The sequence below is a fragment of the Pipistrellus hanaki genome (assembly GCF_964339955.1).
Source record: "Pipistrellus hanaki genome assembly, chromosome: 15".
Taxonomy (NCBI): Eukaryota; Metazoa; Chordata; class Mammalia; order Chiroptera; family Vespertilionidae; genus Pipistrellus; species Pipistrellus hanaki.
Window position 1 is genome coordinate 36,264,139 of NC_140517.1, and position 26,139 is coordinate 36,290,277.

Sequence of the window (26,139 nt, forward strand, 5' to 3'; positions counted from 1 at the left end):
CAATTTAAGCACTTTGGGTGACTGCAGCCTCCCTTTCACCGAGAAGCATGAGAACACAAGATCAGTGGCCCTTTCTTTTGTGGGGCCGGAGGTGAGCATCTTCAGGCCATAGAGGAATCTCCTCTTGGAAAGGTGCGTAGTTTTCAGACTCCTTGGGCCGTAGAGGCCATGCAGACTTGGGGCCTGGTGCTCTTCTATTCTGACCACCTTTTGTGTGGTCAGCACTTTTCAGGGGTGGCTTTCATTCACTGCCATGTTTCCCCTCGCATGCTCAAGAAGGAAATCTTAAGTTCTGTCTGAGATTCCCCTCCCCTGTTCATTTGTGAGCATTTCCTTATAGACTCACAGAGAAAGGTCTGGAAGAATAAAAGCTGTTCACAGAGCCTCTCTCAGGATGTGGATTCAGGGCAGGGCCTCATACTTGCAAAAACTCAAACACATAGATTCCTAAAAGTGCAATTGCTGTATTAAACTAAAATAGCATGCTCACCTGAAATTTCAGTGGAGGGCAGCCTTGAAGGACTGCGTTCTTTACCTATGAAGCCTGCACTATAGGTAGGTAGTGTCAGGATTGAGTTATGTGTAGGACACCAGTGGTGTCTGCAGAGAACTGGACAATTTGGTGTCAGAAATTTTGAGAGTACAAAACAGATCATAGTGGTATGCAGCCATGGTCAAGTGCCTGCTCATAGTGCTTAAACCCTTTGGAGTCCAGTCCCTGATGCATTACTCCCTAATGAGGTGTCAGTGTCCCATCCATCCATTTTGTTTCCTGGGGGAGCTCTAGAGTGGTCCCGTTTATACTCCAATTTCCAATAGAGTGGGGAAACTCATGGGGGAGAAAACAGATTCTGCACTGACGAGCTGTTGCTGCCTTCCCAGAGGTTTGTCTTTATGGATTGATTTTGAAGATACTTGCGTCATTCATGTATTCACAAGACTCTCATCTTTTAACTGCTTTTTATTTAGACTGTAGTGGTGAATGTATGGGAGCATACTGTCCAGGTTTGAATCCTAGCTGCTCCACCTGTGTGAGACTTGGCCCTGTGGCCTTTGTCTCATCTATAACATGGGCATGCTAAGAAGTTCCTACATTATAGTTATTATCACACACAAGCTAATGCATGCCAAGTGTGTTGCCTCAAGCCTCACACATTAGGAGTAATCATAGTGTTAGCCTTACTGTTTATTCCTGTCATCACCATATTATCTCTCCCCTGGTTATTGGACTGAAGGAATCAGTTTGCCTGCAGACAAAAAATCCAGTAAGACTCAAACAGGAGCTTGCAGCAAAGAAAGTAGGGTTTCTTTTTAGGAAGTAGTCCATGCCCAGAATCACAGGTGAGCTAATGCTCAAATACCTGGCTCCTCAATGGCTTCCAGGGGATAGTTCGAGGTGGGGAGGGGCACGCAACCATTAATCATGGAGACCAAGGGAGTTAGGGTCATGGTCTCTATCGATTGGTCAGGGCTAGGTTAGAGGGTAGTTGATCATTACATCTGGTCCTGATGTTAGCCATGGTGTCTCTCCATCTGGTTTTGCCAATTTTCTGGGTCTGGAGCTGAAACAAAATTGAAGCCTAGATGTTAACTCTAGTTTGATTAAAACTCTGTCCCTGTGTTCAATAGACCCAGGGCTTTGTTCCTAAGATTGTTTGATGCTGAACAGAATCTCATTGTCCTGAACCTTAATGATTGATTAAGGGAGTGGATGTGCAAAGGGGTGGGAAGTAGATGAGTCAGGGTGTGCCTAGGCTGGATAAGGCTTGTTTGGATCCAATGGAAAGCAGGAAAAAAGGTCAGATTAAAGAAGTGGTGTTTCTGTGCAGATGCACCTTCTCCTCTGCACGTGTCCAAGAACACATGTCATAGATTCCAGGCCACTGCAGACTTGAAGCTGCTTATAGTCTAAGGAGGACAAACGATACTCAGAGGCTTAAAAATCCTGTATGCTAACTCCTGTAGTCAAGGATGTGTGCAGACCCTCAGAGCACAGCAAAGGGTGAACGTGAGTGATCCTGTCGGGGATGTGGAGGGAAGTATGTAGACCAGCAGCACTGGGGGACAAGAGGTGTGTACAAGGCTCCCTGGAGCAGCAGTCCCGTGAAATACCACCTGTAGTAGTTCCCCAGGACTCTTCAGACCAATAATTGTTATGGTGCATGGCCCCAATCAACAACATTCAACCCTGCAGACCACCTGGTCCCCTTCAGACCACACCCACTACTCAGGCCTCTGCCACACCTACTTGCCTGTCTCTCTGCCTAGGCTTGCTCTGCCTATGTGTTCACTGGCTCTCAGATTTGAAGCCTCTGGGGCTTAGTGTCAAACCCTCTTCTCTTTGTTCTCTCTTCCTTCCTCTGTCCTCAGCCCTGGATACATATTAGAAACAGCTGCAGAACTTTTTTTAAAATTTTTAAATTATTTTAATGATTTCAGAGAAGAAAGAAAAGGGGGAGAGAGATAAAAACATCAATGATGAGAGAGAATCATTGACCAGCCTTCTCCTGCACATCCCACACTGGAGATCAAATCTGAAACCTGGGCATTGAACCATGACCTCCTGGTTCATAGGTCAACACTCCACCAGGAGCCACTCTGGCCAGGCTGCAGAACTTGACCCCACACCAGACCAGCTGATTCACACTCTCTCGGGGTGGGGTGTGAAGCACCTGTATTTTTACAAAGCTCCCTACTGCCTCAAATGGACAGTTGGGGACAACCCCATAAGGCCTTGTCCATCTGCCACTCCCAACTTTCCTGCCCCTGCTGGTCAGCCCCACTTATCAACACACCTGGTACATGACCGGTGTGCTCTCTTCATGCAGATTCCAGGTCAGACAGCACCTCCACAACAAGCCTTCCTGGTCTTCTCCCAACTGTAGATGAGTACCCTCCACCCCACCCTCTCACATTTTTGTTCCTTTATACTGCTTACCACGTTTGAAATTACCTTGTTTTCTGTCCTTGTTTACTTATTTCTCTGGCTTCCCTCTACTGCAACTAAGTTCCTGATACAGGAGTGTAGTCTGTCTTGCTCAGGGCTTTATTTTCAGCACATACAACAGTAGTACATTGTAGTAGGTGCTAAGAAACGTATTAAATAAATGGATGGGCTTTAAGTACTCAGTGTTTGTGGAATAAATCAATGAGTTATACATGCCTGATAACATATAACAATAAGTTTTTAGTGCTTTCTTAACAATAATTTGGATTGAATGATTTATAAGAATGTGATGTTTGTTGTATTGAATGAATGAGTTGTAAGGACTAGTTTTTACTTGACAAATAAATTACTTATATCTGCCCAGAAACAGTTACCACGTGTATGCCCTGAGGAGTCATCATTCCCCTTAGCCTCCGAGAGTAGCCCTTAGACACAGCTCTGAGCTATCCAGATCTTTTAGGTCCCACTGAGCCCCCATCACTGTGACTGGATCACATTTCTAAGAAGGAGAAACACCTTCAGCAAATCAGGCAGCCTTGGATACAGAAGGCTACCTGGGAAGGAGGCCTTGGCTCCCTGCCACCCCCATCTAAAGGCCTTTGAATAGGCAATGCCCTCCCTCTCCCTCTCCCCATGTATTACTTTCAGCTTCTTCCCAGGGGCAGATACACCTGGATACCAAGCAAACTTTATTTGCCCTTAAGTCACAGACCCCTACTGTGCCAGTGCTTCCTGGTTCATCCATTTATTTATTCACCAGCTATTTATTACGGCTTTTTATTTATCAGGTCTGTGTTTTTTTAATATATATTTTATTGATTTTTTACAGAGAGGAAAGAGTTAGAAACATCAATGGGAGAGTGTCAGCAGAGATATAAGCTAAGCTATTCATCTCTCTACTAGAGATATAAGCTAAGCTATTCATATAGGTGAAACGGCCTGCTGTCTGGGATTTACTCTAAAATAGTCTCTCAAAAAAAGTGTAGGAGGGGTGGATGGATAAAATAGCAATGGCAAATACAGTAGTCCCCCTCTTATTCACAGTTTCAGTTATCTATGGTCAACTACAGTCCAAAAATATTAAATCAAAAATTCTAGAAATAAACTATTCATAAGTGTTAAATTATGCGCCATTCTGACTACCTCACTTCATCTCATCACATAGGCATTGTTTCATATCATCTCAAGAAGGGTGAGTACAGTAAAATGAGGTATTTTGAGAGAGCATATTCACATAACTTTTACTATAGTATATTGTCATAATTGTTTTATTTTTATTATAACTTACTGTTGTTAATCTCAAACTGTGCCTAATTTATAAATTAAACTTGATCATAGTTATATATATGGGAAAAAGCATAATACATAGGGTTCCACTGGTGGTCTTGAAGTATATCTCTCACAATGAGGGAAGAATCCTATACAATAAAAGGGTAATATGCAAATTGACCTTAATGGCGGAACAACCAGAACTACCGCTGGACCTTGATCACCTTGCAGTCCCTTTCCCCAGCCAGCAGGCTCCAATCACCTGATGACGAATGGGGAACCCAGGGTGGGTGGTGGGGAATGTGTGCAGCGCCAGGCCAAGGTTCCCACCCCACTGGTCACCACACACACAGAGGGCAACCCATGGCAGGGTGGGCCCGGCTGCAGGCAGTTGGGAAAGATGGCCCGGATCGCAGGCCAGGCCTACCCATGCATGAATTTCGTGCACCGGGCCTCTAGTACTATAATAAAAGGCTCTTCATAGTCTTCTCTCTGCTTTGGGGTATGTTTGGAAATTTCCATAATAAAAAGATTTTTTTAATTGCCTGGAGCTGTCCAAAAAAGTCACTCTCTAGAAGCAGTAACGTCACATCTCACCTTTGCCTTTTCTCCCTTTTCAGCATGGCACCCCTGCAGCCTGCTGGCCCTCTTCCCCATCTGCTGTTTGCTCTGCCCTGCTGAACCACTCAGACTGTTGCTCCGGGACAACACCTGCCTCCTGAGATTGTCCTGGCTCAGCTTTCCACAGCAATGGTGGAGAATTGGACTCCACAGACTCATAACCTTCCTGTCAGGCTTCAGGAGTCAGCATCCTTCATCCTGGGACTGGTAGCCCTGAACAATGGCTGAGGGCCAGAGGACCCCATAAAGTTACTCCGCAGCTTATAGGGGCCAAAGCATTCCAGTGCCTGTGGACTATGACCACTTATCGGCCCATTCCCAATGATGGCATGGACCCGGCAGCCAGCTGTGGGGCTAGGGGAGGCAATGTCCTCCCCGGGCCCCAAACAGGAGACTATGCTCCCATGGGATTCTGGGTCCAGAATGGCAGCATGCCCCAGCCTGTTGCTGAGAGCCCAGCTACTGCCATCACCCGCCCCAGTCCCACCACCCCCACAGTGCCCAAGATGGGTGTGCGTGCAAGAGTGGCTGACTGGCCACCCAAGAGAGAAGCCCTGAGAGAGCAGAACAATCCAAGCCCCTCACAGGACACAGATGGCACAAAGACCACAAAGGTGGCCCATTCCATGAGGAGCATACAGAATGGAGAGCCCTCCGCCAGCACCCCAGCCTCCTCAGGGTCCCGGGCCTTCCACCGACTCTCCAGGAGACGGTCCAAAGATGTGGAATTCCAGGATGGGTGGCCCCGGTCCCCTGGCAGGGCCTTCCTCCCCCTGCGGCATCGTAGCAGCAGTGAGCTCACCCTTAGTGAGTGTGACATGGAGGACATGGGGGAACCTAGGGGAAGCCGGCTCATGGGAGCCTTGCCTCTCTTCCGCGAATATGGGAGCACCTCCTCTATCGATGTGCAGGGCATGCCTGAGCAAAGCTTCTTTGACATTCTCAATGAGTTCCGGAATGAGCAGCCGGAGGCCCAGGGCTCCCAGAACCTCACCAAGCTCCTCCAGGCCCATTCAGGCCCACACCTCCCAGGTGTGGGAGCCAAGGGAGATCTCCGCCATGAGCAGCCCACCAGGGACAACCTTCTCCCGCTACAGCCTGGGAAGGAGAAGGAGAGGGCCCGCAAGAAGCCTGTGCGGGGCCTGGGCAGTGGGGACACAGTGGACTCATCCATTTTTCGGAAGCTGAGGAGCAGTAAACCAGAGTGTGACACTGGCCGGTCCCCTGGGGAAATAGAGGAAGGGCGGAGCCCCCCAGAGGCCAGCAGGCCATGGGTCTGCCAGAAGAGTTTTGCCCATTTTGATGTACAAAGCATGCTGTTCGACCTTCATGAGGCAGCTGCCAACAGGGTGTCATCGGCCCAGAGGCGGAACACCACCACTGGGGCCTCAGCTGCCTCGGCCATGGAATCCCTTACAGTGTCACGGGCCCATGGCCTTGGGGGCCTGGACCCGGCCTTCACCAGCACGGAGGACTTGAACTACAAGGAGAACCTGGAGCAGGACCTGGGCGATGACAACAGCAATGACCTGCTGCTCAGCTGCCCGCACTTCCGCAATGAGATTGGTGGCGAGTGTGAGCGCAATGTGAGCTTCTCCCGGGCCTCAACCACCTCCTCGGGCAGGAGCGAGTGCCGCCTGGCCGAGCCCAGCCTCAGCACCTACCGCACCAACGCCAGCATCTCTGTGCTTGAGGTGCCTAAGGAGCAACAGAGGACGCAGAGTCGCCCGAAGCAGTACAGCATTGAGCATGTGGACCTGGGTGCCCGCTACTATCAGGATTACTTCGTGGGCAAAGGTGACTGGGGCAGGTGGGCGGGTGGTAGCTTGTCTCTGAGACTCCCCTGCTCATTCACTCATTGTGTGCTAGGAACTATGGCAGAGCAGAGCTGTGAAGATTTAGTGAGCAAGCGTCAGAACACAGGGCTGGCACGCCAAAACCTTGAACCATGTGAGGCATTCATTTAGCAAATACGTGCCTGGTTCAGCACTCTCTAGAACCTGGGGAAAGAGTATTGGCCAGTTAAACACAAAAATCTTGTTTCCTATCAATATAATGTTTTAGGGGTGGGTGAAAGGCAAACAATAAAATTAGATGAATAGCCTGGCCAGTGTGGCAGTGATTGAACATTGACCTATGAACCAGGAGGTCACGATTCAATTTCTGGTCAGGGCACATGCTCGGGTTGTGGGCTCGATCCCCAGTAGGTGGTGTGCAAGAGGCAGTCTATCAATGATTCTTATCATTGATGTTTCTATCTCTCCACATCCCTTCCTCTCTCTGAAATCAATAAAAATATTTTTAAAACTAAGTAAATCGATAAAATATATAAGGTATCATAGGGTAGGGAGTGCTATGGAGAAAAGTAAAGCAGCCAAGAGAAAAATAAAGTGTCAGGGTGGGAAGTTACGATTTTCAATAGGGAATGGTTGGGAAGAACCTCCTAATGGGTGTCATTTGAGTATTGAACTGAAGTAGGAGGGGAGGAAGACTAGTGACAGTGTTTCCAGCACAGGGAACAACAAGTACAGTAGTTCTGAAACACCAAATAGGAAGAAGGCCATTGTTCCTGGGCTGAGTAACTGGATGGGGGAGAAAGAGCTAAGGCAGAAAGGTGACAGGGGCAGATAATGTGGGACTTTGTGGGCCATAGTGAGGACTCTCACTTTTACCCCAAGTGAGATGGAACTGCAGGAGGTTTCTGAGCAGGAGAGGCCTGATCTGGCTATGTTCACAGCCTCCCTCTGGAGGTAGAGAGCCAAGAAGGAGATGATTGACACATCTAGGATAGGGGCAGGGAAGAAACAGGCAGGTTCTGGATCCCCTTTGAAAGTGGAATTATTGATGTTTTGAAGTCATTAACACCAGGGAGAGATAGGCTTTATATATCATTAAATTTATTGGTGCTGGTGGGACAATTCCACGAGGCAATGTAACATAGGGCAGAGACCACAAACCCAGGCAGGACACGTACAGAAGTGAAGCACACCAAGTAGGCACTACACAAAGGGCAGCTCCTGCTCAGCTCCAGCTCATTGTTGTCATGTAGGGAATGCAGACACACTCAGGGTTGCCATCCTTTATGATTTTTTTCAAGATTCTCCTAAAATTCAGATTTTTTAAAAATGTGGATTCTTCTAATGTTTAAATGATGGTAACTATCAATTCACAATTGCTTACAACTACCAATAACAGGCTTACACAGCATAGAAGTTTATTTCTCTCATGAAGAAGTTCAGAGGTCAGCAGCTCAGGGCTCATATTGTTACTCCTCAGCATTAGTGGAATGCCAATCTGAGTACATTATCTCCAGGCCTCAGGTGGTCTCCTGGTCCAAGATGGTTGCTGGAGCTTTAGTCATTTCATGCTTGTTTCCAGGCAGAGAAAGAGAGGACAGGATAAGGGCAAAAAGGCAGACCTCCTGTCAAGTCAATCCCTTTTAAAAAGTTTTCTCTGAAGCCCATCCAACTGTTACTGCTTATTGTCTGCTCCTATCTGCAAGGCAGGCTGGATAATAGAGATTTTTAGCTAGACATACTCTCTCTTTTTTTTTCTTCCCCCAAGATTAGAGGGTTTTCTTAAAAAAGGAAGAAGGGATGAATGGATAGGCAGCTAATACTTCATAGCAACTAATTGAAAACTTTAAAGTAGTGTCCTACTCAAGCATAACCACAAGGTTCAGAGTGCAGTCTCTGGAGTCAGGCAGCCCTGGACTCGGGGTGTTCATCCCATAGCTTATTAACTACATGACACATTTCTTCCTCTAGACTCCGTGTCCTCATGTGAGGAATAGACATGATTGTAGTAGTATTACATGCCTAAAAACAAAATGACATAGAAATTGAAAATAAAGGAATTAAAAAAGAAGTTTCAGTCAGTTGCTAACCAAGAGAAAGCAGGTAAGGCCATATCAGTATCACACAAAACGGATTTCAAGGTTAAAAGTTCTTTTAGGAGGAACTGAAAAGGCCATTTCAGGCTGATATTTAAAAATTCACCAAAAAGCTCTAATAGTTGTGAACCTTTGTATTTGCCAACCAGGTTTAGGGGCATATGTATATGTATACAGGGAGAAGTGAACAAATCCATAATCAGTGGCAGCAGCTGACAAGGCCTCGCATTGAAATTGATGGATCTAGGAGCCAAAACAATAAGGTGGACGTGGATTTGAATAACCCATCAAAACTGGGTTTTGATATTAGTATATATTTATTTTGTATACATATTACATATACATATGTATACAGTTATGCATATTAATTTTGTACCTAATTAACAGAGGATACATTCTTTTTAGCTCACACCTAGAAATAACTACATGAAAGGATTGTAATGAGGATCAAATAGGATTGTACATTAAAACATGTAGCTCTTCATTAGGCTGGTAGTAAGTACTCATGCAACTTTTTAAAAAGCAGCTTTCTTTAAAAAGTATTTATTTGTAGCCCTGGAAGTTCATAAATTAATTAGTCATTGGTCATTATTTATTAAGTGCCTACTGTCTGCCAGGACCATTTGGGAGATACCTGGGTATGCATTAGTGTATTAAAAAAAAAAACCAAAAAAAAAAAAACACAGCAACTGCTTTAGGAATGAACTGGTATTTGTGGAATATAGTATTTACTCTGTTCTCTGCCAGCTGGGGAAATTATTGAACCCACTGTAGGTGCTGTTCTGATTGGGTCATTAACTAACATATTATTTGGGCCTTAGATAAACCTTTGATTTGCAAAAGCATCTCATTAGGCACCATCAGTTCAACATCAGTGCACTGGGATGGGAAGGAATTTCTAGGTACATGCTGACTTCATGGACTTGGGTCAAGTCAGACTGTTGGTGGGTATCCACCACAGGCAGGAGATACTTGGGGTATACATCAGGAAGAACAGTTTGCTGGAAGCATAATAAAGCAGCATGTTTTAGAAAAGGGATGAGATAGCTGTCATTTCCTGGAGCGAGCAAGAGACCTCCTCCATGACTCATTAATGGCTATGTAAGCACAAGGGGAAAAAAGAGTAGTGGTTAAGTCCCCTGGGTCTATAGAAATGCGATCAGATAAAGGTGATGCTTATCGGTCCTTTTTCTGTGACAAACATCATGGCTTGGGTGTAGTAATAGCTAGCACTGCTCACTTGTTTGTTGTGTGCTTGTTTCTGTGCTGAGTGTTTAATACTTTTTAACTTAATTCTCACAATTATACTGAGAAATGGGTCCATGCTTACTGATCCCATTTTACTGATGAGAAGACTATCAAGTGACTTAGGCCAAATAGCTAGTCAGATTTCAAAGGCTCTTTAGCTAGAATCTTAATCACTTCTAGAGTGTTAACCATTTCTTGAGAGGTAATTTGGCAGCTAAACTGATGAACATTTGCAAATGCAGAAGAATCACAATGATACTGGGTTATTATGTGCTGTACCACACTGAGCATTTTATATTTGTAATTTAATTTCATCAGCTCTATGAATTGTGGGTAATGTCAGGGCCCTCATTTCTGAGAGAGCACTGAGGCTCAAGTTGCGTGACTTGGCAGACATGGTATAGTAAGATGGATGTTCACCTCTTACGGTCTCTCCATTGAATGTGGCCATGTCTGGACTGAGAGCCTGCCCTGACCCGCCGTCCCCTCAGCAGGCTTGCCATGGGATATTACCAGAGAGCTGTCTCTGAACTCACCTACTCTTCTCTCACAGAGCATGCCAATTACTTTGGTGTAGATGAGAAGCTAGGGCCAGTGGCCGTGAGCATCAAGCGGGAGAAGCTGGAGGACCACAAGGACCATGGGCCTCAGTACCAGTATAGGATCATCTTCCGGACCCGAGAGGTAGGTTCGCTATTACATAAATCATAGCTGCTCATATCTGTGCACTCTTCCTCCTTGCCAGGAACTATGGGCAGGCGCTTCAGCTCCTTCATCTCATGTAATCCTCCTGATAACCTCAAATCACGAGTCTCCTCATTTTACAGAAGAGAAAACTAAGACTTAGAGAAATTAAACATATCTAAGATCAGTGAATGAGTATCCAGGCCAGAATTGGAATCTGATGTGTCTATCTGATGTGCAGAGCCCTGGGTCTTCTATTTGCAAGAAATTATTAAAGGGAGGTATGCAGAGGATTCTTTCAGTACCATGAGGTATCCTGCAGAGTGGAAAAAAGATTTAAGGCAGCTTGCCTGGGCAGAGCAGGAATTTGGAAATCTCAGCCCAAAGCACTGCTATTGATACTGATGGCTCAAAACACTCCCATTGCATTTCTTCATCCTGGCTTAGTCAGAGGCCTTCCTCTTGGTTACATGTCAGCTGTGACTAAGGAACAAGGCTTATTGGGGACACCCTGCTTGATTAGGCTCTAAAGTTGTAAGTAACAAAAATCTACTTCTAACTTTAAGCCAGAAAGATAATTCATTGGTTCATGTATCTGCAAATCAAGGGGTGGGGCTAGCTTCTGGCATGGTGACCCAGGCACTCCAACAATGCCACCGGAGAACTCTGCCTGCTCATGTCTCCATTCTGCTTAGCTTCATTTTAGATTGTGAATGCCATTCTCTTTTGCCTCTAATAAACTCTCTTCATGTCACAGGAAAATGGAGACTGGCCTCTCAATTCTTCTATATCTTTATGCCTTCCTTTCTACAGGGGAGATATTCTTATCTGCTAAGTCTCTGGGAAGGACTCTGATTGGCTCTGCTTGGATCACAAAGTCCGCATCCTGGGCCAGCCATTGTCATCAGGGATGATAGAGGAAACTGGCCAGATCTAAGATAATGCATTCCACCCAGGGAACAGGGGCAGGGCAAGGCATTGTGATTGACAGTTTTATCAGAGCCACCTGGCGGAGGCTGCTTGACAAAAAAAAAGGGGGGGGGGCGGGGGGGGGGGGAAACCTGGGTGAGCAAAAACAATGGAGATTTCCAAAAAACCTTTCCAGAAAAGGAACAATTATCAGCTGGGAAGATCCCTAAAAATGGATCTCCCTCAGCTCTGCATAGCCCCTTGGGCCTGGCCTTTGCCTAAACATGATGTGTGAGGCCATCCAAGCCTGGAACTCATTCAGATAGGCAGATGCTATACCAAGGACCCAGCCCCAACCCCTCATGAAGACCTTCCCACTGAGGGGAAATGTGATAACACAGAAGCTTTGTGGCAGCTGAGGGGAGGCAGCCTCCAAACGTTGTGCCCCATTTTGCAGGAGATTACCTGTCTCTGCAGCACTCCTCCCTCTCCTTGCCTTTCTGGCCGCATGAGCATTGGGGCAGAATATGAGGACACAGCTCAGGTCACACTGTATGAGACTGTTGTATGACATGGGAAACTGCTAGGTGTGGTGGCAATGATCAAATACAAATAATATTTACTACAATTGTTTAGCACTATGTGTTGGGCATTTTCTATACCCTCTTATGTCTGTTCACTCACTTAAATGTCATGACAGTTCTGTGATGAAGGCATTATCATCCATTACAGATGAGGAAACAACCATAGAAAGGTGAAGGGACTTGTCCAAAGCACCCTCCAGTAAGAGGCACAGTGAGGTGTCAGCCTGTGCTCCAGCCACAGCTCAGCTGCTTCTGGGATTTTAGTAACAGCTTAGACTCTATGCTGACCCATTCATGAGTTGTGAACTCAGCTTCGTGTCAGTATTACTACTATTATGTTATTGTTTGTTGTTGTTGTTGTTGTTGTTGTTGTTGTTAGTGGAAATAGAATATGTAGAATGGATTTTTAAAATACCAGACTGCATTGCACATTCTGAGTCATGAGACTTTGGTGTCGAGATGATGGGTCAGGGTGCAATATTTTTGCTGTGGCTCCTTTTCAATAAGTTTGAAACTGACTTAGAACCATTTCTGGCTTGTGCCTGCTTCCATCTCCTTGCTACCCACAAAACCAACCTCCAGTCTGCCCACAGAGATTCACTCAGGCCTGGCCAGTGTGATTCAGTGGTTGAGCATCATTCCATGCACCAAGACATTGCCAATTCTATTCCTGGTCAGGGCACATCTCAGGTTGTGGGACGTGCAGAAGGCAGCCAATCGATATTGATTCTCTCCCATCAGTGTTGCTCTTTCTCTCTATCTCTCTCAAATCAATAAAAATTTATCTTTTTAATAAAAAAAAGAGAATCGCTTAGCCCTACCCTCTGACAGCTCTATGCTGGGCACTGAGGGAATAGTAACAAATAAGGCAGCAAAAAATGCTCATGCGACTGCATTCCTGTTGGAGAGGCAGACAATTCAGATACCTTAATAAATTATGTAGTGTGATTTGACAAAGTAGAAAGTAAAGCAAGGAAGGAGAGATGAGTATGAGGGAATCCTGGTGTGGATCCTGGTTTGGCCATTAGCAGTTGTGAAACCTTAGGCATATAGCTTCTCTCACAGCCTGTTTACTCTTAGGAATTTTCAGTTTCATAGGACTGGTGTGGGCTCTGTAACATTGTGCATATAAAGTGGGCAGTGCTGGGCCAGTGAAGTCAGCAGTGGGAGTGGTCTCAGTCCACTGTCCCCTTGTCCATGCCAGTCAGTCCTGTGAATTTTGACCTGCCATGAAGTTCACAATCACAAGCAGCCCTTTCTCTGTCTTCACACACACACAGGCCATACATAGATTCAGCCCTAGGCTAAGTCCTTGCATAGCTGCTCTGTTGGGCACTCAGGCCCAGGGGCCTCATCATCTGGAGTTGGAGGGAGAGGCAGCAAGATTTGCCTGGCTCCTTCCTAAGACCCTTTATGTTGTGGTGGCAGAGCAGAGAATTTCATAGTCTCAGAGTAGTTACAACAATAGCTAACACTTTTATGTAGTCTGTATTCCTGCCAGGCATTGTCCTGTGTGTTTTCTATGCACTGACCCTTCAAATTCTCTCTACAGTCTCATTATGATCCTTGCTCTATAGATGAGGACACTGAGGCCTGTGGCAGAGCTGGACATGGACCCAAGCTGCCTGGGGCCTGAGCTCATGCTCTTCACCACTCATCACATTCACTCTCAGGTCAAAACTGAATTCTGACTGGAGCAGACAGCCTTGGGATCAGTCTAGCTCTGCCACTCATTAGCTGAGTGACCTTCAGCAGATGGATTTACTTCTGGATGCCTCAGTATCTTCATCTGTAAAATAGACTTTGTGCTGCCCCCTGTTTCTTGGAGTGGCAAGAAGAGCACAGGTGTGAAAGCACAAGGCTGCAAAGCAGGGAGCTCTAAGTGGCAGATATTATGATGACACTGCTGTCATGGCTGTCGCCCTCTGTTGCAAGGTCAGGGTATACTCTGGAGAATAAGGATTGAGTTCATGCACAGAGTTCTATCCTCCTGTTTACACATATGTAGCAGGCTCTTGTAAACTAAGGCAAGGGGGCAGAGCAAGGGCCCAGTTTTCCAAGCCATCTGTCTGGTCTGGCCACCACCAGCCACCAAGCAGACAGCCAAGCAGGCCTACATCTCCTGGCAAAAGGAGTGTAAGTATTGGCAGCACTGAGCTTCCCACTGGGGCAAGAACAGAGTTGGAGCTGGGTTTTAGCAGTACACACCTAAGTGTCAGCCCCTACGCCTGGACAGGACAAGCCCAGACCAGGACTGCCCTGTCATCAGCCTCTTTACTGGCAATGTCTCCCATGACATAGGGAGCACCAAACCAGGAACTGCCTGATCCACCAAGATCAGCCAGTTCCATTTAGCCCTCCCAATGGTGAGTTTTTGACAGACCTTAGTTTTGTGAAGGTTAGAGGTTTGTATTTGTATTTTTTGTTTATTTAAAAAGTAACAGTCACTCACTGTTAAGAATTTAAACAGTACCTAAGTGTACCAAGTAGAAAAGGAAGAATTTTGATTGGGACCTTTTAATTCTTAACTGCATGTGTGGTTTTGTACAAATACATTTGACACATGTACGTATAATAATGGCTAACACTATTGCATGCTCACTGTATGCCAGATACAGTGCTAAGTACTGTATATGTATTAACTTATTGAATCCTGATAACCTTTTGAGGCAGGCACTATAATCTCTATTTTATAGACTAGAGGCCTGTTGCACAAAATTCATGCGGCAGGGAGGGGGCCTCAGCCCAGCCTGCACCCTCTCCAATCTGGGACCCCTGGCTCCTAACCACTCACCTGCCTGCCTGCCTGATCGCTTCTGACGGCCTCTGCCAATTTGCATATTACCCTTTTATTAGTATAGACTAGTGGCCCACTGCCTACCTAATCGTCCCTAAGTGCTCCCCCCTGCACCCTCCCCCCCCCCGCCAGCCTGATCACCCTTAACTGCCTCTGCCTACTGGCCTGATTGCCCCTAACTGCCCCGCCCCTGTCAGCCTGGTTGCCCCTAACTGCCCCCTCCGCCAGACTAGTTGCCTCTCACTGCCCTGCCTTCTGGCTTGGTTGCCTCTAACTTCCCTCCCCCCTGCTAACCTGGATGCCCCCAACTGCCCCCCTCCCCAAGCCAGCCTGGTCACCTCTAATTGCCCCGCCCCTACCAGCCTGGTTGCCCCCAACTGTCCTTCTTCCCCCCCCCTCCCCAACTGCCCCCCCACTGGCCTGGTTGCCCCTCACTGCACCCACCCGCCTTTCCCTGCTGGCCTGGTGGCCCCCAACAACCCTCCCTGCCTGCCTGGTCACCCCTAACTGTCATTCCCCCGACACCCACCAGCTTGGTTGTCCCCATCTGCCCCCCAATGCCTGCCTGGTCACCCCTCACTGACCTCCCCCCCCCCACCAACGTAGTCGTCCCTCACTGTCCCCCCTGCCGGCCTGGTCGCCCCTCAGTGCCCCCCCTGATAGCCTGGTCGCCCCTCAGTGCCCCCCTCTGCTGGCCTGGTCACCCCACACAGCCTGCTATTTGGTTGTTGTGTGAGGGCCCACCGGCCAATTTGCATATTACCCTTTTATTAGTATAGACTAGTGGCCCAGTACATGACATTCATGCACAGGGGGGGTTATGTCCCTCAGCCTGGCCTGCACCCTCTCCAATCTGGGACCCCATAAGGATCAGGCCTAACCAGCAGTCGGACATCCCCCTCACAATCCAGGACCATTGGCTCCTAATTGCTCACCTGCTGCCTGCCTGATCGCTCCTAACCACTCTGCCTGCTGGCCTGTTTGCCTATAACTCTCCCCGCTGCCAGCCTGATTGCCCCCAACTGCCCCTCCTTGCTGGCCTGCTCGCCCCCAACTTTCCCCCCTGCCAGCCTGCTTTCCCCCCACTGCCCTCCCCTCCTGGCCTGATGGCCCCCAATCATCTCTGCCTCAGCCCCGCCACCATGGCTTTGTCCAGAAGGATGTCCGGAAGGTTTCCTGGAAGGTCTAATTAGCATATTACCCTTTTATTAGTATAGATGAGGAAAAGGGCCCAGGGTCACACAGCTGGAGAAGTGGTAGAGCCAGGATTCAAACCCAGGCAGACTGACTACCAAGTGGCCTCCCAGGAAAACATGCTTAAAGGAGGGTGGATGCAGCACAGAGAAAGGCAGGGATATTGGTGGAGAACCATCTGTGTAGATAGGAACTTCCTTGTTTACGTGGCCCTGAGGTCCTTTTGTGGCTCACCTGACAAGTTTCCCTCATTGAAATGCCAGGGCCTTGCAGGCAGAGCAGTAAGTGTAGATTTTATTCTAAAAGTGATGGGAAATCCTTAGCAGGTTCTGGGTAGAGCAGAGACATGATCTGACTCAGGCTGTGGAAAGAAGGGACATGGGTGGGGTGGCAGCAGGGCAGGAGTAAGGAGGTCTGGAGGAGGCTGCTGTCACAATCCAGGTAGTACATGGCAGTGGACAGGACCAATCAGAGAGTAGAGGTGGCCACTCATTGTAGCCTGCCAGTGCCCTACTTACTGTCTCCAGCAAAGAAGGAGAAGCTTGGGGAGCTTTTCAAGTAATGGCTTTTGGTCAAGTAGTCAGAGTCAAAATGTGACCATAGGCCTCCTGTCTCCATTGTGGAAGAGAATATGAGGATTTCTGGTCCATGCTGATCCCTGGCCCCAGCAGAGGGTTCTTTGGAGCAGTGTCTGTGGGATACTAACACGCTGATCTTGTTGGTGCATTAATTGAAACCCATAGTTCCAAGGCCACCCAGATTGGCATTGCAAAGCATAAGACGTCATTGCTTTTAATGATCTATTTCAATACTCCCCTGCTTATGATAAGAGATTTGTTTGTGTATTAACTACCAAGATCAGAACTGGGAACTCCCAAGCATGAGGTCATTCCATTTCTTCCACGCACACCTCTTTTCCAGTTCCAGTTTGGCAAGGGTTAGCTGTACGTTTAAAAGCAATGTCATGACACATTATTTTTTGCCACCTTCTGTGTCTGTTGACTTAGGGTGAGTATGTTTTACTAGTTAGAATTGGTCCTCCTTAGTCTTTAAACCATAGACCCAAGTATATTTTGTTTGGGTGCTTATAACAGTCCCTCAGGGGAGGGTTTTTTCCTTGTACTGCTGCAGACCTTGCTGTACCATCTTGGTGTGGTCCTGGAGCTGTTGTGCCTAACCCCACATATGGCATCACCTAGTGGCCAGCAGCACATGGTGGATAGAAGTCTGAGCTATGGTTAGTGAGAATGCAAAGCAACAGGAGTTCTCAGACAGGGAAAGTGGAAATTGGTACAACCACTTGGAAAACTTTGCAGTGCAATATAATTGAATATTAACTTACCTGGTGTTGCAGCAATTTCTCTCCTAGGTATAAATCCAAAAGAAAATGTGTTCTTGTGCTCTAAGAGGTGCTTCTGTGAATGTTCCTGACTGCACCTCACAGTTGTCCATCACTGGAAGCAGTTTCCATGCTCGTCAACAGTAGAGTGGATTAAATCCATGGTGGTAAATATGTCAGCCTCCTGCAGCAACATGGTTAAATCTCATACCCATAGCATTCAGAGACAAAAGCCAGATATAAAAAAGAAATCCAAACTGCAGGAAACTAAAAAATAGGCATAATAAGTTATGGGGTTAGAAATCAGGATAAGGTTTCCTTGGGGAAGGAGGGGAAGGCACAGAAAGGTTTCTGGGAGCTGGTTGTGTTTTTTTTATATGGGTGGTGATTACCTAAGTGTTCACTCTGTGATAATTCCTTCAGCTCTGCTTATATGTGTTATAGATTATACTTCACAGTAAAAAAAAAAAAAAAAAAAAAATTCAAATGAAAAGAATAATGAGCTTTGGAGAATTCAAGCCTGGGTTGGAACCTGGTTCAGCCACTTAGCTGTGGTGACCTTAGATAAGGTGCCTAACCTCTCGGAGCTTACATTTTCTTTTAAGTTGTGAGGGATGTCTTTTTTCCCCACATTTTAAAAGAATATCTTTATTGTTGAGAGTATTACAGATGTCCCCCTTCCCCCACTCCCCCCCATTACTCTTCTCCACTGGGTTCCCACCCTGCCCCAGGCCTTCACTATCCTATAGTCTGTGTCCATAAGTAATGCATATATGCACATAAGATCTTTGGTTAATTCCTCCCCACCTCCCACCCTTCCCCACTTCCCTCTGAGATTCATCAGTCTGTTCCATACTTCCATGCTTCTGGTTCTGTTTTATTCATCAGTGTATTTTTTCATCAGAATCCTTGTTCATTTATTTTGCTTTTTAGATTCAATTGTTGAGAGAATACCCTTCAACATTTCATGTAATACTGATTTGGTGGTGATGAACTTCCTTAGCTTTTTCTTGTCTATGAAGCTTTTTATCTGACCTTCAGTTTTAAATGAGAGTTTTTCTGGGTAGAGTAATCTTTGTTAAAGGTCCTTGCTATTCATCACTTTGTATATGTCTTGCCACTCTCTTCTAGCCTGCAAAATTTCTGTTGAGAAATCAGATGACAGTCATATGGGTGCTATCTTATAGGTAACCAATTGCTTTTCTCTTGCTGCTTTTAAGATTCTCTCTTTGTCTTTAACCCTTGGGCATTTTAATTGATGATGTCTTGGTGTGGGCCCCTTTGAGTTCATCTTGTTTGGGACTCTGTGCTTCCTGAACTATCTATTTCTTTCACCAGGTACGGGAAATTTTCTGGCATTATTTTTTTTTCAAATAGTTTTTAATTTCTTACTCCCTTTCATTTCCTTCCGGTACACCCATGATACAAATGTTGGGATGCTTGAAATTGTTTAAGAGGATCTTTACACTATCTTCATACTTTTGGATTCTTTTTTTCTTTTTGCTGTTCTAATTGGGTGCTTTTTAGCTTCCTCATATTCCAAATTGCTGATTTGATTCTTGGCATCCTCTACTCTACTATTGATTCCCTATAAATTATTATTCATTTCAGTTAGTATATTCTTCATTTCTAACTCATCTTTTTTCATGTTTTTTATGTTCTTACTAATTTCCTTGAAATTCTCACAAAGTCCCTTGTAGCTCTCACTGTAACCATTGTGATCATGAGGAAAGAGACAGCATCATTATAACCATTGTTTTGAGTCTGTACTTAATAGTTTATTTGCTTTCATTTCATTTAGTTATTTTTCTGGAGGTTTCTTTTGCTCTGTCATTTGTGACATGTTTCTTTGTCTCTGCATTTTGATTTCTTCCCTGTATTTATTTTTATGTATTAGGTAGAGCTATTATGTTTCCTGGAATTGGTGGAGTGTCCTTGTATATAAGGAGTCTGGTAGGGCCAAGTGGCTCAGCTTTCCCAGTCACCTGAGCTGAGCACCTCTATGTGGGTGTGTGCACTATCCTGTTGTAGTTGAGCCTTGATTGCTGTTGGTGCCACTGGAATTGACCTCCAGGCCAATTGGCTTTGAGGATCAGCTGCAACTACAGTGGAAGAGTTGTTGGGCAGAAGACACTCTATGGAGTAGGACTTGCTTCAGTGGGGCTTTGGTGCTCACTGAGTCTGCCCCTTAAGTGGCATGGTCTGAGGCTGTGCACTGTCTGTGCCCTGCCTGGAGCTACCTATCAGGAGCCACAGAGGGATCTACAAGTGGCTGCTACTTGTGTTAGGATTGGAAGTGCTCGGGAAAGGCGAAGCTGAGAAGCAAGGCAGGCTACTGCTAGCTCTGGGCCTGGGTCCTATTGTTGAGATGTATGGGGCATGCTGAAATCAGCTGCTGCTTGTTTGAGAGATTTTAGGAAAGTCTGGAGCCATTTATATGGAAAACCTGCTGCAAACCTGCTGCAAACAGCTTAGGTCCCTTTCACATCTCCTTGCCTGAACTAGTCACATGGCCAGCTGTAGGGACAACTTGGAAAGCAATATCTGGGGAAGTGGAATTAAATGGTCAAGATTGACTAAAGGTTTTAAACACAGACTACATGTCAGAATCACCTGAGTGGTATTAAAAATGTGTGTGTGTGTAAGTATACACATATATAAGCATATGTATACTTACATACATACTTACGTGCCTGGGCTTCACCACAGACCAACTGAATCAGAACTATTGATTGTGCTTTTTTTTTTTTTTTTTTTAGGTGTCCCTACTTTGTTTTAATTCTAACTGAATAACATTTTTAGGAGAGAGAGGAGGGATACAAGACAACTCATCCCACACCACATGTGCCATGACTGGGAATGGAACCCATAACCTTTTGGTTCCTGGATGAGCCTGAAGCCCTGCTCATTCTGCAGGCCCTGGAAAGAGCGCTATGTGTCTCTTCCCAGCTTCCAGACTGAAATTTTTCTTGGTGGTATCTGTGATTGTGATTTTTGTCAAGAAACCAGATTGAGCCCTAGACAGTTGGGCTCAGTGGATGGAATGTCAGCCTGGGGATTAAAGGGTCCTGGGTTTGATTTGGTCAAGGGCATGTATCTTGGTTGCAGGCTCCTCTCTGGCCCTGGCCCTCCCTGGCCCTGGCCCTCCCTGGGTCTGGTCAGGGAATATGCAGGAGGCAACTAATTGATGTGACTCTCTCACATTGATGCTTCCCTCTGTCTTTCTCCCACTCTCTTTGAAAATCAATGGAAAAATAGCCTCAGGTGAGGATTAAAACATAAATAAAAATAAAATGGTAATTAAAAATAAAATAAAATGGTAATTAAAACTTTTTTAAAAAGAAAGAAACTAGATTGAAAATGAGTGCCATAGTTGAAGGCCCAAGTCTTCATATACTGATGGCCAGGGCACCAGTACATGGTATTATATTTACATACTAGAGGCCTACCACACAAAATTTGTGCACGGGTACAGTCCCTAGGCCTGGCCTGCGATCAAGGCCATCTTTCCCAGTTGCCTGCAGCCAGCCCTACCCACCACCTCCACCCACACCCTGTTCCCCCTCCACCATTGAATGATCAGTGCCTGACGGCCAGGAAAAGGGACGGAGATGTTGGCTGTTTCCACCCGTTCACCAGCTCCGCTCCCACTGTGGGTGGCCATCAGGCAATTGGAGCTTGCTGGCCAGGGAAAGGGACCAAGAGGTGGTCACTGTGCCTCATAATGACTGGTCCAGAGGTCGTTCTGCCATTAGGGTCAATTTGCATATTACCCTTTTATTATATAGGATGGAGGTCTGATGTACAGGTGGGGGCCAGCTGGCCTGCCTTGAAGGAGGCCCCAGATTGGGGTGAGGGTCCCTACTTGGGGACGGAGCCAGCTGGGGCAAGGGGCCACAGGGTTTGCAGGCCATCCCTGCCCCCAATCAGAGTTGGGGGGTCCCTGCTGGGGGGTGGGGCCAGGTTGGGCGAGGAGTCATCAGCAGTTTGCAGGCCAGCCACGCTCCTGATCGGGGTGGGGGATCCCTGCTGGAGGATGGGACTGGCCTGGGCAAGGGGCTGCAGGTGGTTTGCAGGCCATCCATGCCTCTGGCTTTGTCAGGAAGGACATCCAGAAGACTTTTGATCTATCCAGTCTAATTAGCATATTACCCTTTTATTAGTATAGACTAGGGGCCCAGTGCATGAAATTCGTGCACATGGATGAGGTGTCCCTCAGCCCAGTCTGCACCCTCTCCAATCAGGAACCCCTCGAAGGATGTCTGACTGCTCGATTAGGCCCACCAGGATTGGGCCTAATCAGGCAGTCAGACATCCCTCTCACAATCCAGGACTGCTGGCTCCCAGTCACTCACTACCTGCTTACCTGCCTGATTGTCCCTAACTGCTTCTGCCTGCCAGCCTGATCCACCCCCTAACCACTACCCTGCCAGCCTGACCAATGCCTAACTGCTCCCCTGCCAGCCTGATTGCCCCTAACTGCCCTCCCCTGATGGCCTAGTCACCCTTAACTGCCTGCCCTGCCAATCTGGTTGCCCCTAACTGCCCTCCCCTGCAGGCCTGGGTTCCCCTCAACTGCCCTCCCCTGCTGGCTATCTTGTGTCCACATGGGGGTGGCCATCTTGCATGTTGGAGTGTTGGTCAATTTGCATATTCCCTCTTTATTATATAGGACTAGAGGCCCAGTGCATGAAATTCGTACACAGGGCCGGAGTGTCCCTCAGCCGAGCCTATGCCCTCTCCAGTCCAGGACTGCTGGCTGCCAACTGCTTGCCTGCCTGCCTTCCTGATTACCCTTATACACTTCTGCCTTCCAACCTGATCACCCTCTAACCACTTTCCTGCCAGCCTGATTGATGCCTAACTGTTCCCCTGCCAGCCTGTTTGCCTCTAACTGCCCTCCCCTACAGGCATGGTCACACCTAACTGCCCTCCCCTGCAGGCCTGGATCCCCCTCAACTTCCCTTCCCTTCAGGCCCGGTCACCCCCAATTTCCCTCCTCTGCCGGCCTAGTCACCTCTAACTGCTCTCCCCTAAAGGCTTGATCACCCACAACTGCCTTCCCTTGCAGGCCTAGTTCCTCCCAACTGCCCTCCCCTGCTGGCCATCTTGTGTCCACATGGGAGCAGTCATCTTTGACCTCATGGTGGTCAATTTGCATATTATTTTGTTATATATGATAATATTGTAATGACAGTGAGAGTGTCCATTTGAATGCCTACCTCATGGAGCCTATTTTATCTGTTACTAGAGGCCTGATGCATGAAGATTCGTGCAAGAATGCGCCTTCCTTGCCCTGACTGCTGGCACCATTTTTGCTCCAGCCAGAGCCACCTTTTTACTCTGGCCCAGAGCTGCTGGGGCAATGCAGAATGCCATGACAACAGTGTCCCACCCTGCCCCCTGCGCTCAGTGCCTGTGTATGCAAATTAACATGCCATCTTTGTTGGGTTAATTTGCATATTCACTCATGATTGGCTGGTGGGCGTCACGAAAATATGGTTAATTTGCTCTTTCTTTTTTTTTTTTTTCTTTTCTTTTTTTTAAATATATTTTGTTGATTTTTTACAGAGAGGAAGGAAGAGTGATAGAGAGATAGAAATGTCGATGAGAGAGAAACATCGACCAGCTGCCTCTTGCACACCCCCTACTGGGGATGTGCCCGCAGCCAAGGTACATGCCCTTGACCGGAATCGAACCTGGGATTCCACACCCTTCAGTCCGCAGGCCAACGCTCTATCCACCGAGCCAAGCCGGTTTCGGCATGCTCTTTCTTTTTTATTAGTGTAGATACTTCTTGCTCCCTGATGTAATCCATCTCCCACTAAAATGCCAGCTCCTAGAACAGGGCTGGCATTTAGGAGGTGCTGAGTCAATATCTGTTAAAAGAAACGAAGTTATGCCTGGTCAGCATGGTTCAGTGGTTAAGCATTGACGCATGAACCAGGAGATCACTGTTAGATTCCCAGTCAGGTCACATTCTTAGGTTGTGGGCTTCATCCCCCAGTAGGGGGCATGCAGGAGGCAGCCAATCATTGATTCTCTCTCATCATTGATGTTTCTATCTCTCTATCTCCTTCTCCCTTCCTCTCTGAAATCAATGTTTAAAAAATGTTATATTCCATGCACTGTCTCATTTAGTCCTCCCAACACTCCTTTGGGGTTATAATATTGTCACTACCCATTTCACAAACGAAGACACATGAAGCTCAGAGATAGGCTTGACAAAGATAAGTCACTTAGTCAAGATCACATAGCCAAGAGGCATCAAGTTCAAGTCCTGGTCCAGACCCAGGGTTTTTTTGCCCAAGAGCCCAAGCTACTGACCATCACATATATGTTCTAATCCTTCCCTGGTTCCCAAGAGCCTCCTAACAGTCCCTTCTCTCCCTTGAGCAGCTTATCACCCTGCGGGGCTCCATCCTGGAGGATGCCACACCCACAGCCACTAAGCATGGGACTGGGCGGGGTCTACCTCTGAAGGATGCCCTGGAGTATGTCATTCCTGAGCTTAACATCCACTGCCTGCGGCTGGCTCTCAACACTCCCAAGGTGACGGAGCAGCTTCTGAAGCTGGATGAGCAAGGGGTGAGCTGGGGCTGGGTGAGGGTGTGAGGGCAGTACCTTCTGTCTTGGTCACTTTTTCCCCCCCCCAAAGATCAGAAACTAACGTAAGCTAATTTCAATAAATGGAGGAATCTGTTATCAGATTCTGGGATTGCCAAGAGCAGGAATGTAACTGGGTATCAGGAGGAAAATAGTCTAGGGATAAAGGAGCCACCAGGTTCGTGTGTGTGTGTGTGTGTGTGTGTGTGTGTGTGTGTGTATACATGTGACACTGTGTTTTCTCTCTCCCTCTGCACACTGGTACCTCTGCTTCTCTGGCCCTCCCTCCGCTCTCAGAGTTGCTGTTAGAATTGTGGCCACTTGCAGAGACCATCTCACTGATTTTCAGCCCAAGAGAGCCTCTACCTGGCCCACACTTAAGTCAGATGTCGGTCCATGTTCCCATCACCAGCAACTAGAGGAATCAGGGATACATTTTAAAAAAAAACAAAAACCCACACAGTTATTGCGGGCTCACCCCCTAAAAAAATGTGTTGACTCTACTGATTCCTGCACACTTCAGAATTTCCTTTTGTAGAGTCTTAGCCAGCACCAATCCACCTAGTATGGGAAGCTGGCCCAGGCAAGAGTCTCTTTCATGAGAGAGTGGCATTGCCCTCCATAGATAAAGAATTGGAGGCACTGGCACCTTGTCATGCCTTTCTATAATGGGAGGAAGGGAGAGGGAGAAGACAACTGGGACATGTCCCCATGCCTTTTCCTTCCTCTGGCTGTGGCCCTAAATTCCTGTGTCACTCCAGCAACTTCCTGGGCTCAGTGCCCAAGAAAGTCCCCCTTTGTTCCACCCTCTCTGACATCTCTGCCTGTCCTGCCTCCATAAAGCCACTCTCGCCTCTGCAGCTCTGCCGGAAACACAAAGTGGGGATCCTTTACTGCAGGGCAGGCCAGAGCTCAGAGGAGGAGATGTACAACAACGAGGAGGCTGGCCCTGCCTTTGAGGAGTTCCTCTCCCTGCTCGGTGAGAAGGTCTGCCTGAAGGGCTTCACCAAGTACGCTGCCCAACTGGACGTCAAGAGTAAGTAGCCTGGTGGGGGAGCCAGGTAGATCATAGTTAGAATTGGTGAACCACTCCTGCATGCCCTCCTGATGGGCAAAAGACCTGGTGATACTAGGTGAAGACCCTGGGCAATGGGAGCTCCAGGTCTCTGCTGATGGGAGTGCAAGTAGTACTCCACTTTTAAAAACAGCACTGCATATTCTGGTTAAGTCTGAAAATTCACCAACTCAGTCTCAACAATTATACTGCTAGACATGTCCTTTGAGAACTCATGTACATGTGCCAGGATATATCCTGCATACTTATAACTGCAGAGCCCAGGACAGTGCCCAGTGTGCATGAGCAGAGCTGTGGTATAGTCACATAGTGCCACTCTGTGTGGTGACAACGACGACAACAAACTGGTGTCTGGATGAGATGCATGGCCAGCAGGGCTCGGAAGAGGGGGTACTGAATGATGCCTTTTATACAGTAACTAGAGGCCCCATGCACAAAATTTGTGCAAGTGTGTGGGGACCTCTGGGTGGGAGGCCAAGGCCCTGCGCCCAGCCGCTTGCTGTCAGCTGGGGCCTGGGAGTGGCGGCCCTGGCCCCTGCCGCTGCTGGTCATTTGTTTTGTTTTGTTTTTTTCTTGATGTCAGTTTTTTTCCCCCATTGCTGCTGCTGCTGGTCGCCCTCTGCCTGGCTCCCTCAGTGCCTGAGCAGCAGTGCCCACCCCCCAGCGCCTCTGCTGCTGGTCGGTTTTATTTTCCCCTTTGTGGTCAGCACACATCAGAGCAGGCATCAAACTCCCAGTCCAAGTCTCATTCAGTCAACTGCCTGAGAGGACAATTTGCATATTTGGCTTTTATTACATAGGATTATTTTAAAAGCACATTCAATAATATATTGTTTTAAGGTTTATTCTTACATAATAAAACTAAAGAAAAACAAGACAATGATAGATGCTACAGTCAGGATAGTGGTTAGCTCTCTAGGGTATAACTGAGAAATGATACATTAGAATGTTGGTGGTGGTCTATTGCTTAAGGT

At 47.1% G+C, this 26,139-nt stretch overlaps 1 protein-coding gene across 2 annotated transcripts in view; it reads left to right on the forward strand.

The window, feature by feature from the left end:
• Positions 1 to 5,133: 5,133 nt before the first annotated feature.
• The window catches only part of SIPA1L3 (signal induced proliferation associated 1 like 3), a gene marked incomplete at its 5' end in the record, with an annotated part of 149,084 nt that continues 128,078 nt past the window's right edge, over positions 5,134 to 26,139 (forward strand). For both annotated transcript variants that reach the window (XM_084860829.1, XM_084860830.1), the window contains 4 exons: positions 5,134 to 6,634; positions 10,531 to 10,661; positions 23,884 to 24,072; positions 24,952 to 25,126. In XM_084860829.1, the coding sequence (XP_084716955.1) occupies positions 5,134 to 6,634; positions 10,531 to 10,661; positions 23,884 to 24,072; positions 24,952 to 25,126 (1,996 nt within the window). The remainder of the gene's footprint in view (positions 6,635 to 10,530; positions 10,662 to 23,883; positions 24,073 to 24,951; positions 25,127 to 26,139) is intronic.